The sequence below is a fragment of the Dipodomys ordii genome, unplaced genomic scaffold, assembly GCF_000151885.1.
Source record: "Dipodomys ordii isolate 6190 unplaced genomic scaffold, Dord_2.0 Scaffold35, whole genome shotgun sequence".
NCBI lineage: Eukaryota > Metazoa > Chordata > Mammalia > Rodentia > Heteromyidae > Dipodomys > Dipodomys ordii.
The window spans coordinates 2,877,444-2,894,020 of NW_012267251.1; the positions used below are offsets into that span (position 1 = coordinate 2,877,444).

Here is a 16,577-nt window from a genome sequence, read left to right on the forward strand (position 1 = left end):
TCTTTGTTGCTTTGTATGTCCCTCCCCCACAGTATAACACCTGCTTTCACTGTATTTGATGTGGGTATAATTTGTGGAGGGGAAGGGGAAAAACAAATCGTTTAAATATGGATACAGGTGGATCCATTGCAACAATGAGATGTATAAGTTGTTATGTGGAAAAACGAACTTTACAACTTTGGTGGGGGGGAGGAGGAGGATTGGGGAGGGGAGGATGGGAAGGGATGGGAAGGAGAAACAAAGGAGGAGGCTACAATGCTTGATAAGAAATTTACTCATTATCTTGCCCATGTAATTGTAACCCCTCTATACAGTATTTTCACACACACACAAAAAAAGGTCCTTCTAACTTTGCATGCAAGACACAAATGGAACACTAGGTGGCGACACATGCCAAGAAACTAAACAACAAAGTGACCGTAGCTCAGTAATAAACGATTCTAAAATTAAAATTTATGTTCTCTCATTTTTTCTAGATAAAGCTACTAGACCTGCATTAAATTTTGTAAGCTTCTTGGTAGTCCTCATATTCATTATTACTAATTCAGTGAAAACGGTAGATTCATAGTACTCTATACTTTGATTGTTCTTTACTGTTAAATTTGAAAAAGCACTAACTATAATAAAATTTTACACTAATATTCAAAATCAAGTTTTCAACAAACATTAACTGTGTAGTTAACACATAAATGGCCATGTGAGAGATACAGTGATAGGTGTCACAGACCTGATTTCCATGGTCTTCCGGTGGAGACAGTTATGTACACACTCACTGAAAGTTTGGACAGCATCAGTGGGGATTCAGAGGAGAAACAGATTAATACAAAGAAAAAGAGACTATGGGAACTTCAAAAATGAGGGAGACTCATTTACTGAATAGATACTTCACACATGACCAGACTCATGAAAATGGCCAAGTGCAGTTTGTGTTCTGGAAATGAGCACACACAGTGTATATGGAAGGATGAGGTGGAAGAAATTATAGGAAAGTTAGAACAGAGATAGACTGAAAGGAATAGAAGGCTATACTGAGGAATTACCTTTTATTTGCTCATGAGGGGAGTGACCTGAACCGAGAGATTTATAATCCACGAGGTCTAAGGCAGCACTGTGGTAGATATGTGAGAACTGGAAGAAACCTGAAGGAAACCAACCAGAAGGCTATGGCGAGAGTCTGTTGATGTGCACAGGAGCATTTGAGGGGCTGGACACAGAGGCAGGAAGCAGGGGAAGAACAGGAGATCTGAAGACAGCTAAGCAAATGATTTGATGTCAAGAGTAGGGGTTGGGGCAGAGCTAAGATATTTTAAAGGTTATAAGGTAGGAATGTTGGGAAGATAAGGATGCCATTATTTTAAATAAAACATAGAAAATAGTGGATGGAAAAAGTGGTAGACAGGAATGTGGGGGAATTAACAACTTAGTTGTATAGTAGACTATCATCCACACCATCCACATAAAGAGTCCTAGCAGCAGCAACAAATGTAGGTCTGGGCTCAAGAAAGCCACAACGTGGGTCTGTCCAAACAAGATAAACATTTGACCATGAGCGGAGGAATGAGTCAGGAAACGGCAGCATGGGAGGAGGGCTAGGAATGAGCATCCACAAATGTCTCCGTTCAAGGAATATGAAAAGCCAGTGAAGCCAGACATCAGGAAGCAGGCAGGAGTCATCTAAAGGATCCACCCGTACAATTACAGTGTCAGCTAAAATAAGGAAAGAGATGAGATATAAGATATGGTATGCGATATGATATGCTTTGGCATGGATATGATAAAATATGATGTTAGTGTGACCTCCCAGATCTTTCAAATTGACCCTGTTCTAACTTTTCTAGAATTGTCTTTCGCATAAGTCACATTCATTCCCAGTATATGAACTATGACTTCAAAATTTCAGGGCCTGAGCATTATAAAGATTGAAATGAGGATACTGGATTTGGTAGTGGGGAAGTGACCAGTGCTAATTAAATGAGCAATTCAATGGCAATTTGTTGAGTCTGGTACAATTTATTGAATGTCTGACTGCAATGTGGTTAGGAATGAAGGGAAGGCTACCAGGGCAGACAACTGTTTGCAGAGTCTGCCAGGAAAATGATAGACTAATGGTAGGAAGTTGAGTAGAAGCTGATTGCGTGAAACCTGTTTTCTCTTCAAAAATCTCTGGCATGTAGATGGAGAGGAACGCAAGGAAGGAAGGTGGAGTGATTGATGACAAACAGGCCAGGATTCTAAGAAGTAGAAGACATCAAGAACTTAGAGAATGCAAAACAAGTTGGGAATAAGAGGGCCAGAAAGGAAAGGAGGGGAAGAAGAGAAGAGGAGAAGGGAAGGGAAAGAGAGAAGGGAAGGAAAAGAATAGAAGAGATATTTAGGGATGGGAAGCTATGGAGGCAGCTCTGGACTTTGTCTTGATCTCGGGGAGAAGTGAGTCATATATGCCAGGAGTAGAGAAGTAGGTGAGGAGAGTGGAGTTCCCCAGGCAGTGTATATACGTAGTGTAGCCAATCACAGAGAAACCAAGGGTGATGTAGCCACTGTAATCACTGGAGGAGTTTTACAGGGGAGTTCAGTTGGTTCCTTCAGCAATGACTGGTAGATTCAAACTAGCAAAAGAAAAACTGACATGCAATTGGGCTCTGCGTTCCCTAACAACTGGAACCGTGAGACAGGCCAGAGCAAAGGAATCCTCCAGTGCTGGTAAGAACAGAGCCACTGTTCCCTTAGTGGACGTTACTGGATACCAACAAGGGCTTGAACAGTGAGCCCACTGGCTCAATTCCTCACTGTCAGAGGATACAGACAGACCAGCAGGATAGCTGCTATAGGAGGGGTGGTCCTCAACTTGAGTGAATTTGCCAGATAAGGAAAATGTTAGTGAGGGAAAAATTTCAAGAAAAATGTTGAGAATAAGACATACACGGGGTTGGGAAGGTGGCTCAGTGGTAGAGCGCTTGCCTTGCATGCATGAGGCCCTGGGTTCGATTCCTCAGCACCACATAAGCAAAAAGAAAAAAGCTGGAAGTGGCGCTGTGGCTCAAGTGGTAGCGCGCTAGCCTTGAGCTGAAGAGCTGAGGGACAGTGCCCAGGCCCAGAGTTCAGGCCCCACGACCAGACCCCCCCCCAAAAAAAGACATACACTTAGTAATGGGCTGAAAGCAGGAGTGGGGGTGGAGGGTAATGATGTCCAGGTTTTCAATCCATCGGGCCAGGGTCGTGGCTAAGGGTGCCTTTCAGTGAGAACACAGAAGGAGCAGCATATGGAGCCAGGGATGGGGGGAGGGAAGGGAGTATAAAGAGTTCTATTTCAGACCACAAAAAATCCATAATTAAATGAAAAGGAAAGAAATCCAACCTGGAAACAGAAAAAAGGACATGAAGGAGAAGGACAGGAAGAGAAGAGGCTTAAGAGCTACAGGCGGGAATAAGAACTTGGAGCAGATTGCAAACGGGAAGGAGAGGGAGGGGAAGAAAAGGTTTTGGCCAGAGTGTTTGCAGGATTTGAGATCTCAGAGACAATTGGGTTTATGTGGGACTTACAGTGGGTAGAAGAAAAGCATTATGAGTTAAGGAGGCCAAAGATGGTTGGTGTTGTACGTGTCAGCACAGGGATGTTGAAATTTTTAAGGGTGACCCAAGGAGCTAGGATGGAGAAAGGGTGAGATGACAGAGCTCTTAAAATGTCCAGACTGAGTTCACTGACTAAGATGAAGGAGAAAGAAAATAATATGGGTTTCAAAGAGGAATGATACCCTGATTTCAGAGTAACACAGACCAGAAGTGGGAGTCAAACAAAGGCGCAGAGGAGGCAGGAGGGGCAGGCAAATGCTGGCTATCTCCTCTAGCACAGCCATGTGAGTTGCAAAAGGGACTTTACAGCTCATACCGCCACCAAGGACGGACATAGCTCAAGACAAACAGAGAAATTAGTGGTGTTTAAGGGTATAAAGTAAGCTCAGAACCAAACCTAAGTTTGAAAAACAGAGAAATGTGATTAAATTACTAATAAGATGGTCTGGAAAGATTACAGAAGAACTGAATAGAGACAAATAGATAGGCAGTAACTAAGAGAAAACAGAACCAAACCGCTCTAATATTTTAATAAAACACTGATGTTACTACAGGTTGAATATTTCTTCAATATTCAAAATGTCTGGGTGGAAGCTCTTCAGATTTTGTAGGTTTTTGGATGTTGAAATGCAATATTTGCATAGACTTTATAGTAGATGAGTACTCCTAATTTAAAAATCCCAAATCCAAAATGTTCTAAAATCTAAAACTTTTTGAGTGAGGTGTTGATATTCAAAAAAATTTTCATATTTCAGTGCACTAGATATTTCAGTGCACTTCAATTTCAAGCTGTTGATTCATATTTGGTTCAGACCACTGCTTTCAGCAATGCCAAGAATATTCTGCACTCTCTTCTCTGGCAGTCACTGGCTGCTGGCGGCTATTAAGCAGGTGGAGGATGGCCAGCATGTCAAGGGAAAGTTCCCAGCAAGTACAATGGATTAATTAACACTGCCCATCACTTCATGCCAACCATGACTGTCACTGTCATCACTTAGCTTTCAATGGATCCGAACTCACAACCAAAGGTGCCATATAATACACATACAAAATTATCTTCCACCTATTTAGATGTTTTTAGAATTTCCCACATTTGGCAGAGAAACATTTATAGTTAGTCACAAATAGACATAAATAAACCAGGGACTATAGGTGTTAAAAATATTCATAGCAGCGAAAAGCATCCAGGTACTTTACCATACACTACTACAATCTCTGAATAGTGATATAACAAGAGTATTTGTGGAGGAGTAAAAAGCCTCCAAATAAAAAATTTTACAAAAGTCAAAATTAACAGATTGGTATCAAGTTTGTGTGTCTGGAAGAGAGCTTAGTTATCACATGTAACCAAGGAAACGGGCGGGGGGGGGGAGGGGAAGCAATTCTGTGATCTCTTTGTTTCCACCTCCTAGACTTGCCTGGGTCTTTTCAAAGTTGGCTTCTTCAGTCATTAGCACAGCTTGTTTCACCTGTTCATAGGCTCTGGTTTCTCTTTTCTGTACATCTGCCAAGCTGCTCCTCACGGAAACGAGCACAGACATTAAGTCATCTCTTTCTCTGTCAGCACAAAAAGAACATTCAAAACAAGAAATGATCAGATGAATATATACTCATAAATCAGGAGGGAGGGGGAAAAGTACTAGTATGCACCAGGAAAAGAGCCAGGGAGGCCAGCTCAGCATATATTAAAGCACAATCCAGAGAATGACCCTCTGTTCTCACTAAGCGGTGGCAGGCAGAGAAGCCAGAGAGGGTGAGCGCATTCATGGCTGGGCCGCATCTGTGTGGGACAGGAACTTATTGTGGAGAGGGCTGGCACGCGGAGGCCTCGAACAAAGCCCCGAAAAGAGCAACTAGTCAGAAAAGGAACAGGAAGCGAGGAAGAAAACACACACACAAAACAACCAAGTACCTAAGAGTGGCGTTTTATTGCAAAGTAGAAGCCATGATTTTAAAGAAGAGACTGAGAAAAAGATAAAGATTTATCCCATCCTACTGTTAGAGGCCAGTAAGATCCTGTTCCTGCACTGAATCTTCTCTTGTTTACTTAGGTGCCATGTGTTTTCTGTCTTCCTCCACAGTCCTCCTGTTCGCCCTTCTTTCACCTGACCAAACCCAGGAGTTCATTCTTTCATCGCTTCTATTTCAGTGTGTGGCGCTAACCCACCCCTGCTACTCCTCCTTACACATACTTTTTTAACCAAATTTTACCCCATTGGGTTTGACTGTGGCCAAGCTGAGCCCCTCCCTCAGCAATTCTCACACGTCCCATAAGCCACAGTGTCTATTGGCGATAGAAAAGAACAACTACCAAACTGCTTTTCTTTTTAATGGCAGTATAGGGGTTTGAACTCAGGGAACTTGGCACTGTTCCTTAGCTTTTTTGGCTCAAGGCTGGCACTCTACCAGCAGAGCCACAGCTCTACTGCGGGCTTTTTTGGTTAACTGGAAATAGTCTCTTGGACTTTGCTACTCATATTGGCTTCAATCTAAGATTGGCTTCACGATCCTCAGATCTCAGTCTCCTGAGTAGCTAGAGTTACAAGGTGTGAGCCACCAGCACCAGGCCCGAAATGCTTTGGATCTAAAACAGTAAGGATCCAGTTTTATAAGTTAAATATATCCTGTGTGCTGCAGGTGGCTACCACCTAGAATCTTAGTTGCTCAGGAGGCTGAGATGGAAGGGTCACAGCGTGAAGCCTGTCTGGGCAGAAAAGTTCATGCGACTCTTACCTCCACTAAACAACCAAAAAACCAGAAGTAGAACCGTGACTCAAGTGGTAGACCCAGCAGCCTTGAGAAAAAACAAAAACTGAGAGTCAGGACCCAGTCCCTGAACTCAAGCCCCACAACTGACCAACACACTTACACAAAAAGCCCCTATCAAATTTCCAGAATATTTATAACTTATCACCAAATCTGAATAAAGATATTCAGAAGACAAAAAAAAAAGGTCAGGCAGAAAGCTTTCTATATACACAAAGCAATAAAAGCACAAGTACTTCAGACTATTATATATACGATTGCAGGCTCTGATAAAGAAGTTAAATTTTAAAGGACACTTTCAAACTCAGCTGAAATAAATACTGCAGTTTTTGCAATGCCATGTTCTCATCTATCAGAGAGGAGCTGTGATCTGTTAACTCATCACACGTTAGAGTCATAGTGTACATTAGAAATACTGGGTTTAATTACTTCCTGAATTAACCAGTGGCTCCATCTAAAAGCATCTTACAAGTGAATTAATTTAAACTATGTGTAGTATTTGGAAAGCAGCCACATGCTAAGAAGCATAATTCTGAACAAAGTTACAATCATCAGACATTTCATTAAAAACTCCTTTTGTTTAAAAAAATAGAATAAAATGCAAAAAAAAGAAAACACAAAGATTGTGAGACTGAAGATCTTCACTTTAGAATATCCTGATTTGTTTTAAATTGATATAAATTAGTTGTTTAAAGAAAATGAAAAAAGAGCAAGTTGTTTTAATCAAATACAATGAAATACAACTGAACTGAATGAATCAAAGAAAGAGTAATGCATTCTAAAGTAAAAAAAAAATGAGGCAAAAATTTGAACCTGTTAATATCATATAGAAAGGGACTAGCATCATCTAGGATATACAGACCAACAGGACATATGATTATAGAAGAAAATTCATTAAGAATAGTAAATGGGGATAAGATACAGTCACTTGCCTTGAGTTTCTAAGTCCTAACGCAAGGCAAAAGCTACTACTCAAAGATATTATCTATTCCTGATACCACGCTGTCATCAAAGCCAGAGTTCCATGTTCAATAAAGTAGAAAACTAGCTCTGTATTTATGACAGATCACAAAGTCAAAAACAGTTGATTCCTCACGGAAAATGTACTCTCTTTGCAGGCCATCTTCTCATCAAGAGTTACATAGTAGATGTTCCACAAAATAACAAAAGAACAAATGCTCGGATAAAGAAATTCACAAGAGGAGGATACCAAAAGTGAGATCCCTCCCAGTTCTAATAGTATAACTCAAAAAAGGCCATATGACTATTTAAAATTGGAAAGTACATAATTCATTACTCTGGCTCAAAAATGTCTTGAGTATAAACTTATCAACTTTATATACTACTGAGCCAGACAAAAATCATTAAAAATAAACTCCAAAATGTTTTCTTAAACCAATCTGTAGAGCACTGAAAGTGTACATAGCCACTGGACTGATGCACTTGCACTTTCTGTGTGACAAAACACATAGGTGCTGCCATTCTGGAATGGTGCTGGCAACTTAAGATCTTCCACTTAGACCCCGCGTTTTGGTTTTGGTCTTGATTTTGGTTTGCAAACTGCATACCAAGAAACAAACACTCTGAAAGCCTCTGGCAGCCCCTTCTCATCCACACAAGACCTTGTTCCCATCACCCTTCTTCCCCTGTTCATGTGGCTCTCACTTTCTTGATTATCTCCTATTTCTCATCCCCACACGTATTCCTCAGACCTCACAGTGTTCTACATTATCTGTCCAGTGCAATCAGCCAGGTTCCCCACCCAGCCAGCTCCAGAGTCCTGCTCCAAAGACCTGTTGCCTAATGCCTAGGACCAGCCCTGAAGGAGACTCTCAGAACAGATGTGATTAGAAAGAAGTTCTCAAGTCACCATCTTCCAAGACAAAATTTCTGTTGGTTGCTTATAAACATCCTGTGAAAGCTTTAAGGAGTTTTGTGAAGAAAGCAAGCCAGTGTTGACCTCCCAACATTCCACTGGCCTGATGAAAGGCTACCGGGCAGAAAGATGATGAAAAGAGCAGGCGTGTCCATTTGGGGCTGGAAAAACAACTACTTACACACACTAACATTTAAGGAATTTAGTTCAGTTATAAGAGCAGGAAAAACCCTGAATCCCTTAATATTTCAGTCAAGTATTTAAGCAAAAGAGAACTGTTTAAGCAAAAGAGTTTGTTGGCATAAACCTGCTCTTGAAATATGGAGTACCTACAAAATGCTCTACTTCATAAATTACTCCACAGTTACTATCAGTTTTTTTTTTTTTTTTGTCGGTCGTGGGGCTTGAACTCTGGGCCTGGGCGTTGTCCCTCAGCTCTTCAGCTCAAGGCGAGTGCTCTACCACTTGAGCTACAGCGCCACTTCCAGTTACTATCAGTTTTAAGCATTACAAAGCACCATAGGTATGCATTATTAGTGCTGTTTTTAAAAAGAAAATTTAGAAGGCTGACCATAACATTTCGTGTTCCTCATTTCTGAGAAGTTCCTGATATGGTCTTTCAACACCAGTACACAACACTGACAATGATCTGGCTTAAAAATCACAAGCTTGACTGCAGTCTCAAGGTAGGAGGGTAGCAATCATTGGTTGTAAAAAGTAGCACACTGAAATTTCTCCAAGATACTGTGAATTATCAAAAGGAATTTAACATAAGGCACTTACATCTAGATTGTCACTTGAAGAAACTTTGATCACCAAGGGGGAAAAAATGGTTAATATTACTTTTACCTGGATAAACAGCCCTAAGTGGAAGGCAGAAGTTCTAAAACACTTTTAATCAACCTTAAAAATATACCCAAGATCAGCAGCAGGTGATAAGAATACACAGTAATGAGGCCCTGGGGGGTTAACAAATGTCACAAATGTATGTGTAGATGGTCTGGTCTCCAAGCTGTGCCTGAACTCCTTGTCAACGATACAAGGTCATTGGGTGCCACAAATTCAAGACACATGCCAGAGGGTGAAACAAGGCAGCTGGGAGCTGTGTCACAAAAAGCACATTTCCAAAAATGCCCAGCAATTTTTCATTTCAATTTAATAAATGTAGGGTACACTTATTAAAAATTCCTCCTCGCCCAGGCCCAGAGTTCAAGCCCCACGACTGACAAAAAAAAAAAAAAATTTCTCCTCAAACTCCGGAAGTCAGTACTATCTATACTAACAGATTATTGGGGGTGGTGTCAAGATTCTATATACATAAAACTAGAAATCCAAAGCTAAAAAGTGTTGCATAAGTTGGATGGAGCTGGATGCCTGCTTAGGCCAAAGGAATTAAATATGCAAAAAAAATTCACTGATAATACAAGCAGAAAGTTTGCACTCTCTTCTGTTAGTAAAGCAGAACATGAAACAAAGGTACGCTGACACAGCAGAAAAGGGAAGCAAATAGGCTTGATATTGACTTAAAGCAGCTGAGATCAAATTTAGGATGGAGACAAAGGAATACATAACTGAGTAAGAACCTATTTCCAACTGACTACCAGACTTGGGATCAATGTAAACACTGTAGCCTCATTTTAAAATATTTTTTCTGATGATCTAGAGGGATATATAAGGCAATATAGGGACAAAAACAGATTTTTATTAGTTTCTTGGTTTTGCTATATTCTTAGTTTTAAATGCTGCCTTTTTCTAAAAATCCACATAACATAGAATGTGATTTCTTTTTTAAACAATTTTTTCATTATATTCTCCTTGCAAAATTAGGTGCCAACATAGTGAAAAAGATATGTGACACAAATTTTCAATTTAATTGATTTTTTTCTATCTCTCCAGTTAACCTCTGTCAAATTTTTGGTGTCTTTTCTCTTTCAAGTCTTTTTCTATGCATATGGATGAAACTAGAGAAAGTAATGGAGGGCTGGGAATGCGGCTTAGTGATAGATTGCTTGTCTATCATGCATGAAGCCCTAGGTTTGATTCCTCAGTACCACATAACAGAAAGAGCCAGAAGTGGAGCTGTGGCTCAAGTGGTAGAGTGCTAGCCTTGAGTAAAAGCAGCTCAGGTGTTTGATTTTTAAATAGGGATACAGGTGGACCCATTGCAACAATGAGACGTACAAGTCATCATGTCGAAAACGAACTTTACAACTTTGGTGAGGGGGGAGGTAGGGGTGGGGGGGGGAGGATGGGATGGGAAGGGGAAACAAAAGAGGAGGCTACAATGCTTGATAAGAAATGTACTCATTATCTCGCCCATGTAATTGTAACCCCTCTGTACAATATTTTCACAATAAAAAAAGAAAAAAGAAAAAAAAAAAGAAGCTCAGGGACAGGGCCCAGGGCCTGAGTTCAAGCCCCAGGACTGGCCAAAAGAAAAGAAAACAATGGGAAGCACTTAGAAAATACAAATGATTTCATATTGGTTTTCCTTTGGCCATTTTGTTACCTTCAATAATGAATTCTGAAGGGTGTTTTTTTCTTGTACACTCCATTAAATATGATAGTTTATCCAAGGCACAGTTTAGTTTGTTTTTGTATTGTTCAAAGCCGGGGCTTGGCTCTTGCAAGGCAACTGCTCTGAACCACATCCCCAACCAAAGCACACTTTACTCTCCTTTAAAGACAAGTAAGTTGTGCACAAATGATGCTGCAAAGCACGTGCCTCTTGCACATGAGTTTTTTTCTCTAGGACAGACATTAAAGTATTATACATAATTTAAATAATAAAGCCCAAAGTGACTGTCCCCAAAGTACAAAGTGACAGTCTCACCAGACAGGCATGAAAATACTCCTTACTTCTTGACCGCATCATCATTTGGAATTATCAATACTTTTTATTTTCACCAATATGCTGGGTTAGTTTAGATCGGATTTTTATTGAACACAAACAGATTTAAAACATTTCCATGTGCTGATATCTTCCTCCTTTGCTCCTTCCCAGTTCCTCTTCTTATAGTGCAACTGGGCTGTTTGACATTTTTGTTTATTTATTTACTGGTTATATTGAATATATATGAATAATTTAATACAATACAACACTTAACATTTGATTCAGTTAAAATGCAACATTTTGTGCATTTTGAACTACCAATCAGTCCATACTGGAGATGCAGTTTTCATATAACAACCAAGTTACTCATTTGTGGATACGAGAGCTACCTGATACACTGGCTATTCTTGGAGTCTGGAGGCTATAGACTCAAGTAGTCTGCTGAAAAAGCCAGTGCTAGATGGGCACTGGTGGCTCACACCTGTAATCCTAGCTACTCAGGAGGCTAAGAGCTGAGAATCATGGTGCAAAGCCAGCCTGGGTAGGCAAGTCCCTGAGACTTTTATCTCCAATAAATCTGGAAGTAGAGCTGTGACTTAAGTGGTAGAGTTCAAGCCTTGAGCAAACAAACTTCAGGGATAGCATTCAGGCTCTAAGTTCAAGCCCCAGGGCCAGGACCAAAAGAAAAAAAAAAAAATGCCAGTGCTCCAGATCACAAGACGAAGTAGTTTCAATACAGCATCAAGAGGTGGATTAGCACTGTTCCAAACAGCAGAAAACTGGAGCGGCTGTGCATGAAGCTCAAGACACGAGTGGCATTGGTCGGCAGTCACTCCTCCTTCCTCGTGGGTCTCAGTGGGAGGATCTCTGACTGTGAAGCCACAAATGCTTCCTCACAGCAAATACAAACACTGCAAGCCTACTGAAGGCCAGCACTCTGGTGGGCAACACAGCTGAGAAGCAACCAAAATCCAGTCGCTGAGGCAGGTGCTGGTGGCTCACACCTGTTACCTTAGCTACTCAGGAGGCTGGGATCTGAAGATTGCAGTTGGAAGCCAGCCTGGGCAGGGAAGTCTGTGAGACTCTTATCTCTAAATAACCACCCCAAAAACGCTGAAAGTGGCACTGTGGCTCAAGTGGAAGAGTGCTGGCCTTGAGCACAAAGAGGCTCAAGGACAGTGCCCAGGCCAAGTTCAAGACTCAAATCCAGAAAAAAAAAGTCCAGTTGATGTACATGATGTTATAAAACCACAGTAGAAGAGATCTAAGTCAGCTGAGGAACAACCTTTTGGATTCTATAGTAAAACAAAAATTTTCAACTTCCACTGAACAAAATTGCCACAGACACACAAGCTTCCCCTGGCAGAGTGAAAATAGAACAAAAGAAGAACAAACAATGTGAAAATGTGATGGCCTGAAAGCTCACTTATAATTAGTCCTTAGCAACCCTCAAATGGTAATATTACTACTATAGCATCACTACTCTTGCTGTCTACTCTCAATATTCCTCATGTCAGATACATGATAAAGATGTGGAACACTTTTGATCTGAACTACAGGAGGGAAACTCAAGAGATGGTAAAGTCAAAGGAATTCCTAGCACATTCAGTTTCTTAGGAATAGTGCCAGAGAGCCAGGTGTGCTGGTACACACCTGTAATCGCAACACTTGGAAAGCTGTGATTGCAGGATTACAAGTTCCAGGCCAGCTGTCCTACCTAGTGAGAACCAGTCTGAAAAAACAAACAAATAGGGAAATACAATGACCTAGAATTAGACAGACTATGAAGATGATGTAGTTTAGCCAGGTATTGGTGGTTCATGCATGTAATCCTAACTACTGATGAAGCTGAGATCTAGAGGATTGTGGTTCTAAGACAAACAAGTAAAGTTCACTAGACTCCATCTCAAAAAATAAAATAAAAAAGCAAAAAGTAGGACTAGTGGCATGGCCCATGTAGTAGAATGCCAGCCTAGTAAGCTTGAAGCCCTGAGCTAAAACCCCAGGAAAGAGAGAAAGAAAAGAAGAGAGAGAGAGAGAGAGAGAGAAAGAAAGAAAGAAAGAGAGAGAGGGGGGAGGGAAGAAGGAAGGGAGGGAGGGAGGGAGGAACAAAGGAAGGAAGGAAGGAAGGAAGGAAGGAAGGAAGGAAGGAAGGAAGGAAGGGACAGAAAGCAAGCAAGAAGGCAAGAAACAGTTTTGATCCTCTTACTTCAAGAAAAGACTAAAACCAAGAGATTAAAAAAAAAAATTGTCCAAGCTGGGTGCCTGGTGGCTCATGCCTATAAGCCTGGCTACTCAAGAAGCTGAGATCTGGTGACAGCCCAGGCAAAAAAGTCTGCAAGACTCCAAATAACCAGCAAAAAGCCAGGCTGGAAGCATGGTTCAAGTGGTAGTGTGCCAGTCGTGAGCTGAGCAAGAGTGCAAGGCCCTGAGTTCATAGCCCAATTCTGGCAAAAGAAAAACAATATTCGTCCAAAGTGATATGATTACCTACAGATGGGAGAACATCCCCATCCCATTCTTTTTTCAAGAAAGCTACAGTGAGCCAGCAAGGGACAGAAGAGCACAAGGTCCTCCAAAGACACGATTTTCTGGCTGGCAGAGATTCTGCACGAGGATGCATACTCACTTGGTCAGTCTTTCGATGGTCTGGATGTGGACATTGCTATGGGTTTGGGAAAGAACAGCTTCATGCTGAGCACATTTCAAACAAAGCCCACCAACGCGGCTGGGAACGTTGGCAGCAAGAAGAGACTCTTTATGCTTCAGCTGCCCCTTAAGGTCTTCACAATTCTTCTGACTTTCAGCCAAGTCCTTTCTAAAAAGAAGGGGAAAAACTCTAGGGAGTGGACAGATAAAAGCATACAACTTTCACCACAGTAAACTACTACCATCATTAATGGGTGTTTAACTTAGGAGGTGCTTATTAATCCTATACCAAAACCCTGAAAGATTGGTGTGGTTATCCTAGTTGACACTGAATATAGGGACTTTATTACACTAATTAACTCAACTTCTTGTAAGATTTTAATACAGATTAGTCTGTCTTTTAATGGAATCCCAGTTCCATTAACATGCTATTTCTCACAAAAGGAAAACTCCAAATGTAAGTCTTAAATAATTTATCGTAATAAAGGAGCTAGGCCACATAACACAGTATCCTTTAATTGAGGGATATGCCTTTTCCAAGTGTTAGCCCATAAAATCTATAGAAAATTCCAAACTTTCACATAAAAAATGTGCACAGATACCTCATAATCCTTAGTAGCTACTCATGAGGCTGAGATCTGAGTATTACTGTTTAGAGCCAGTCCAGACAAATCCCAAAAGACTTAAAAGTAGACTTTTAAAGAATTGAATGACCATATGCTTTATTTTCCTTTTCTTCCCAGTCAACTTGAACAACTGAACTTCATTTCCTAGATGTCCCTTTCTCTGTGTGTGTGCATGTGGGGGGCAGGGAGGGAGAATGTATTGTGTGCATGTGTGTGCGTGAGTGTGCATGTCTGAGAGAGACAAGGTCTTGTTATGCCACTCAGGCTGGCCTAGAATTCACCATCCTGCCTCAGCCTCCTAAGTAGCTGGGATTACAGGCCACACCACTTGGCTCTGTGTGTGTGTGTGTGTGTGTGTGTGTGTGTGTTTAAGCCAGGTCACTAGCTAAAGTGCTGTGAATTCTCAGACTACTTTCAGTGGCTACTACATGTCCGCTTGGTGTCTTACCGACCCCCCTCCCCCATCAGACCATCAGAGTTTCATCAGAGTTTCTGTGCAGGGGAGTACAGGTAGTTTCTCTTCAGGGAGGGGTGGGGTGTGGAAGGCAGGTAGCAGGGGCACAGCTCAAATGACCACTGTTGAAGAAAAGTCAATAACCAAGACACCTGGCTGCCACACTTGGATTTAGCAGGTCCAGGAAATCGAAGGGTTAAAAGAAAAAGCTAATCTAGTGACAGTCCGAATTAGGGAGAAAATTAAAATAAAAGAGGAGGTATTTTTGCCCAATATCAAATTTTTTGCCCAATGTAGCATCTTTGACATAGTGAGTTTTCATTTTCAGTGTCAGACAAAGTCTGACTTTCAAAAAAATTTTTTAACTTTGAAAGGTAATTCCAAAGTTTAAAGGACTCCTTTACAAATTTGTCAGGCTCAGAGTCATATAGATTTGATTACTACACGTGGCAAACTAGAAAAATTAAAAAGAAGAGCTAGAGTTTCTGAAAAGTGCTCTCATCTTTTTCTTTAAGAAAATGCTTTTTGCTCTCTGGGCCTGGACCTGAGTTACGGCAATATGGCCAAACACACCAAGAAGGTCGGCATCGTCGGTAAGTACGGCACCCGCTATGGTGCCTCACTCCGGAAGATGGTGAAAAAAATTGAAATCAGACAGCACGCCAAGTACACCTGCTCCTTCTGTGGCAAGACAAAGATGAAGAGGCGAGCAGTGGGCATCTGGCACTGTGGTTCCTGCATGAAGACAGTGGCTGGTGGTGCCTGGACCTACAACACCACTTCTGCCGTCACAGTCAAGTCTGCCATTAGAAGACTGAAGGAATTAAAAGACCAGTAAAAGCTCTACCATCTGAGATAACCCTACTCTACAGTAAATGGATTAATTTATAAAAAAAAAGAAAATGCTTTTTAATAATCTTAAATTATGCTAAAATAAAGAGAAGAAACCCAAGAATACAGACCAAAATATAATTTATTCAAAATTGGTATTATAATGTAATTAAGGTATAGCTGAATTCTGAATGAGACAAAATATGTCTTGAAAAGTCAAACCACAACAGACATTAAAATCTAATTAAGTAAAATTTGAAAGCAAGACAGTAAATATTAAACTATTTTTAAATATTAGGTTTCTTTATGAAAAAGTAAAAACATCTATCAAAATCCTCAAACTCATCAGGACAAACTAGGAAAAACTTAAGAGTACAATAAAAATAAATGCATCAAATCAGGCATGGTGGCACAAGTATATAATCCCAGCTACTCAGGAAGTGGAGGCAGGAAAATAGAAAATCTGAGTCCAGCATAGGAAGATCTAGTCTCAAAAACAAAAGGACTGGAGGGCATTGCTCAAAGAGTCCTAAGGGCTCTACCCATGAGCTCTAATTTTTATCTTTTAGTTGTGTCTAGTTGGTACATATGGGCTAGATTTTAATACTTATTTTAAATTGGACTTACTAAACTTGAATTATAAAGCTATTTAATTTGAAAATATTATTGAAATTACGAAGTATTTGACTTGAAAATACTTTATTACCATTATTTTAAAATAACTTAATAAAACAAGTCTCTAAGTACACATAAATCACTGACAGTTAATCTATAATAAATAAGTTATATTGAGATTTATAATACCTATATGTTATCGAGTCATACTTTAGTTCATACTAAAGTATATGAACATTCATCAAATATATTCAAATTCTTCACACATACAAAAACTCCAACTACTGTATTACTGCTGCACATTTAAAATTACATGTAGAGTATAAGGGACAATGCTTGTAATTTCAAAACTGAAGC

The 16,577-nt window shown here is 40.4% G+C and overlaps 2 protein-coding genes across 2 annotated transcripts in view; one reads left to right on the forward strand and one right to left on the reverse strand.

Annotated features, from left to right (window-relative positions):
• The window catches only part of Sdccag8 (serologically defined colon cancer antigen 8), a 157,695-nt gene that overhangs the window by 118,415 nt on the left and 22,703 nt on the right, over positions 1–16,577 (reverse strand). Inside the window, exons 8-9 of the mRNA XM_013017289.1 lie at positions 13,675–13,863; positions 4,989–5,127 (exon numbers count right to left, since the gene is read on the reverse strand). Of these exons, the coding sequence (XP_012872743.1) occupies positions 4,989–5,127; positions 13,675–13,863 (328 nt within the window). The remainder of the gene's footprint in view (positions 1–4,988; positions 5,128–13,674; positions 13,864–16,577) is intronic.
• Positions 15,300–15,660, forward strand: LOC105986537 (putative 60S ribosomal protein L37a). The gene has a single exon (XM_013017509.1). The coding sequence runs from the start codon at positions 15,334–15,336 to the stop codon at positions 15,610–15,612; it is 279 nt and encodes a 92-aa protein (XP_012872963.1). The 5' UTR covers positions 15,300–15,333; the 3' UTR covers positions 15,613–15,660.

Bases quoted from the DNA above. Each gene is read 5' to 3' on its own strand.
- LOC105986537 (XM_013017509.1), top strand. From the start codon at position 15,334: ATGGCCAAACACACCAAGAAGGTCGGCATCGTCGGTAAGTACGGCACC.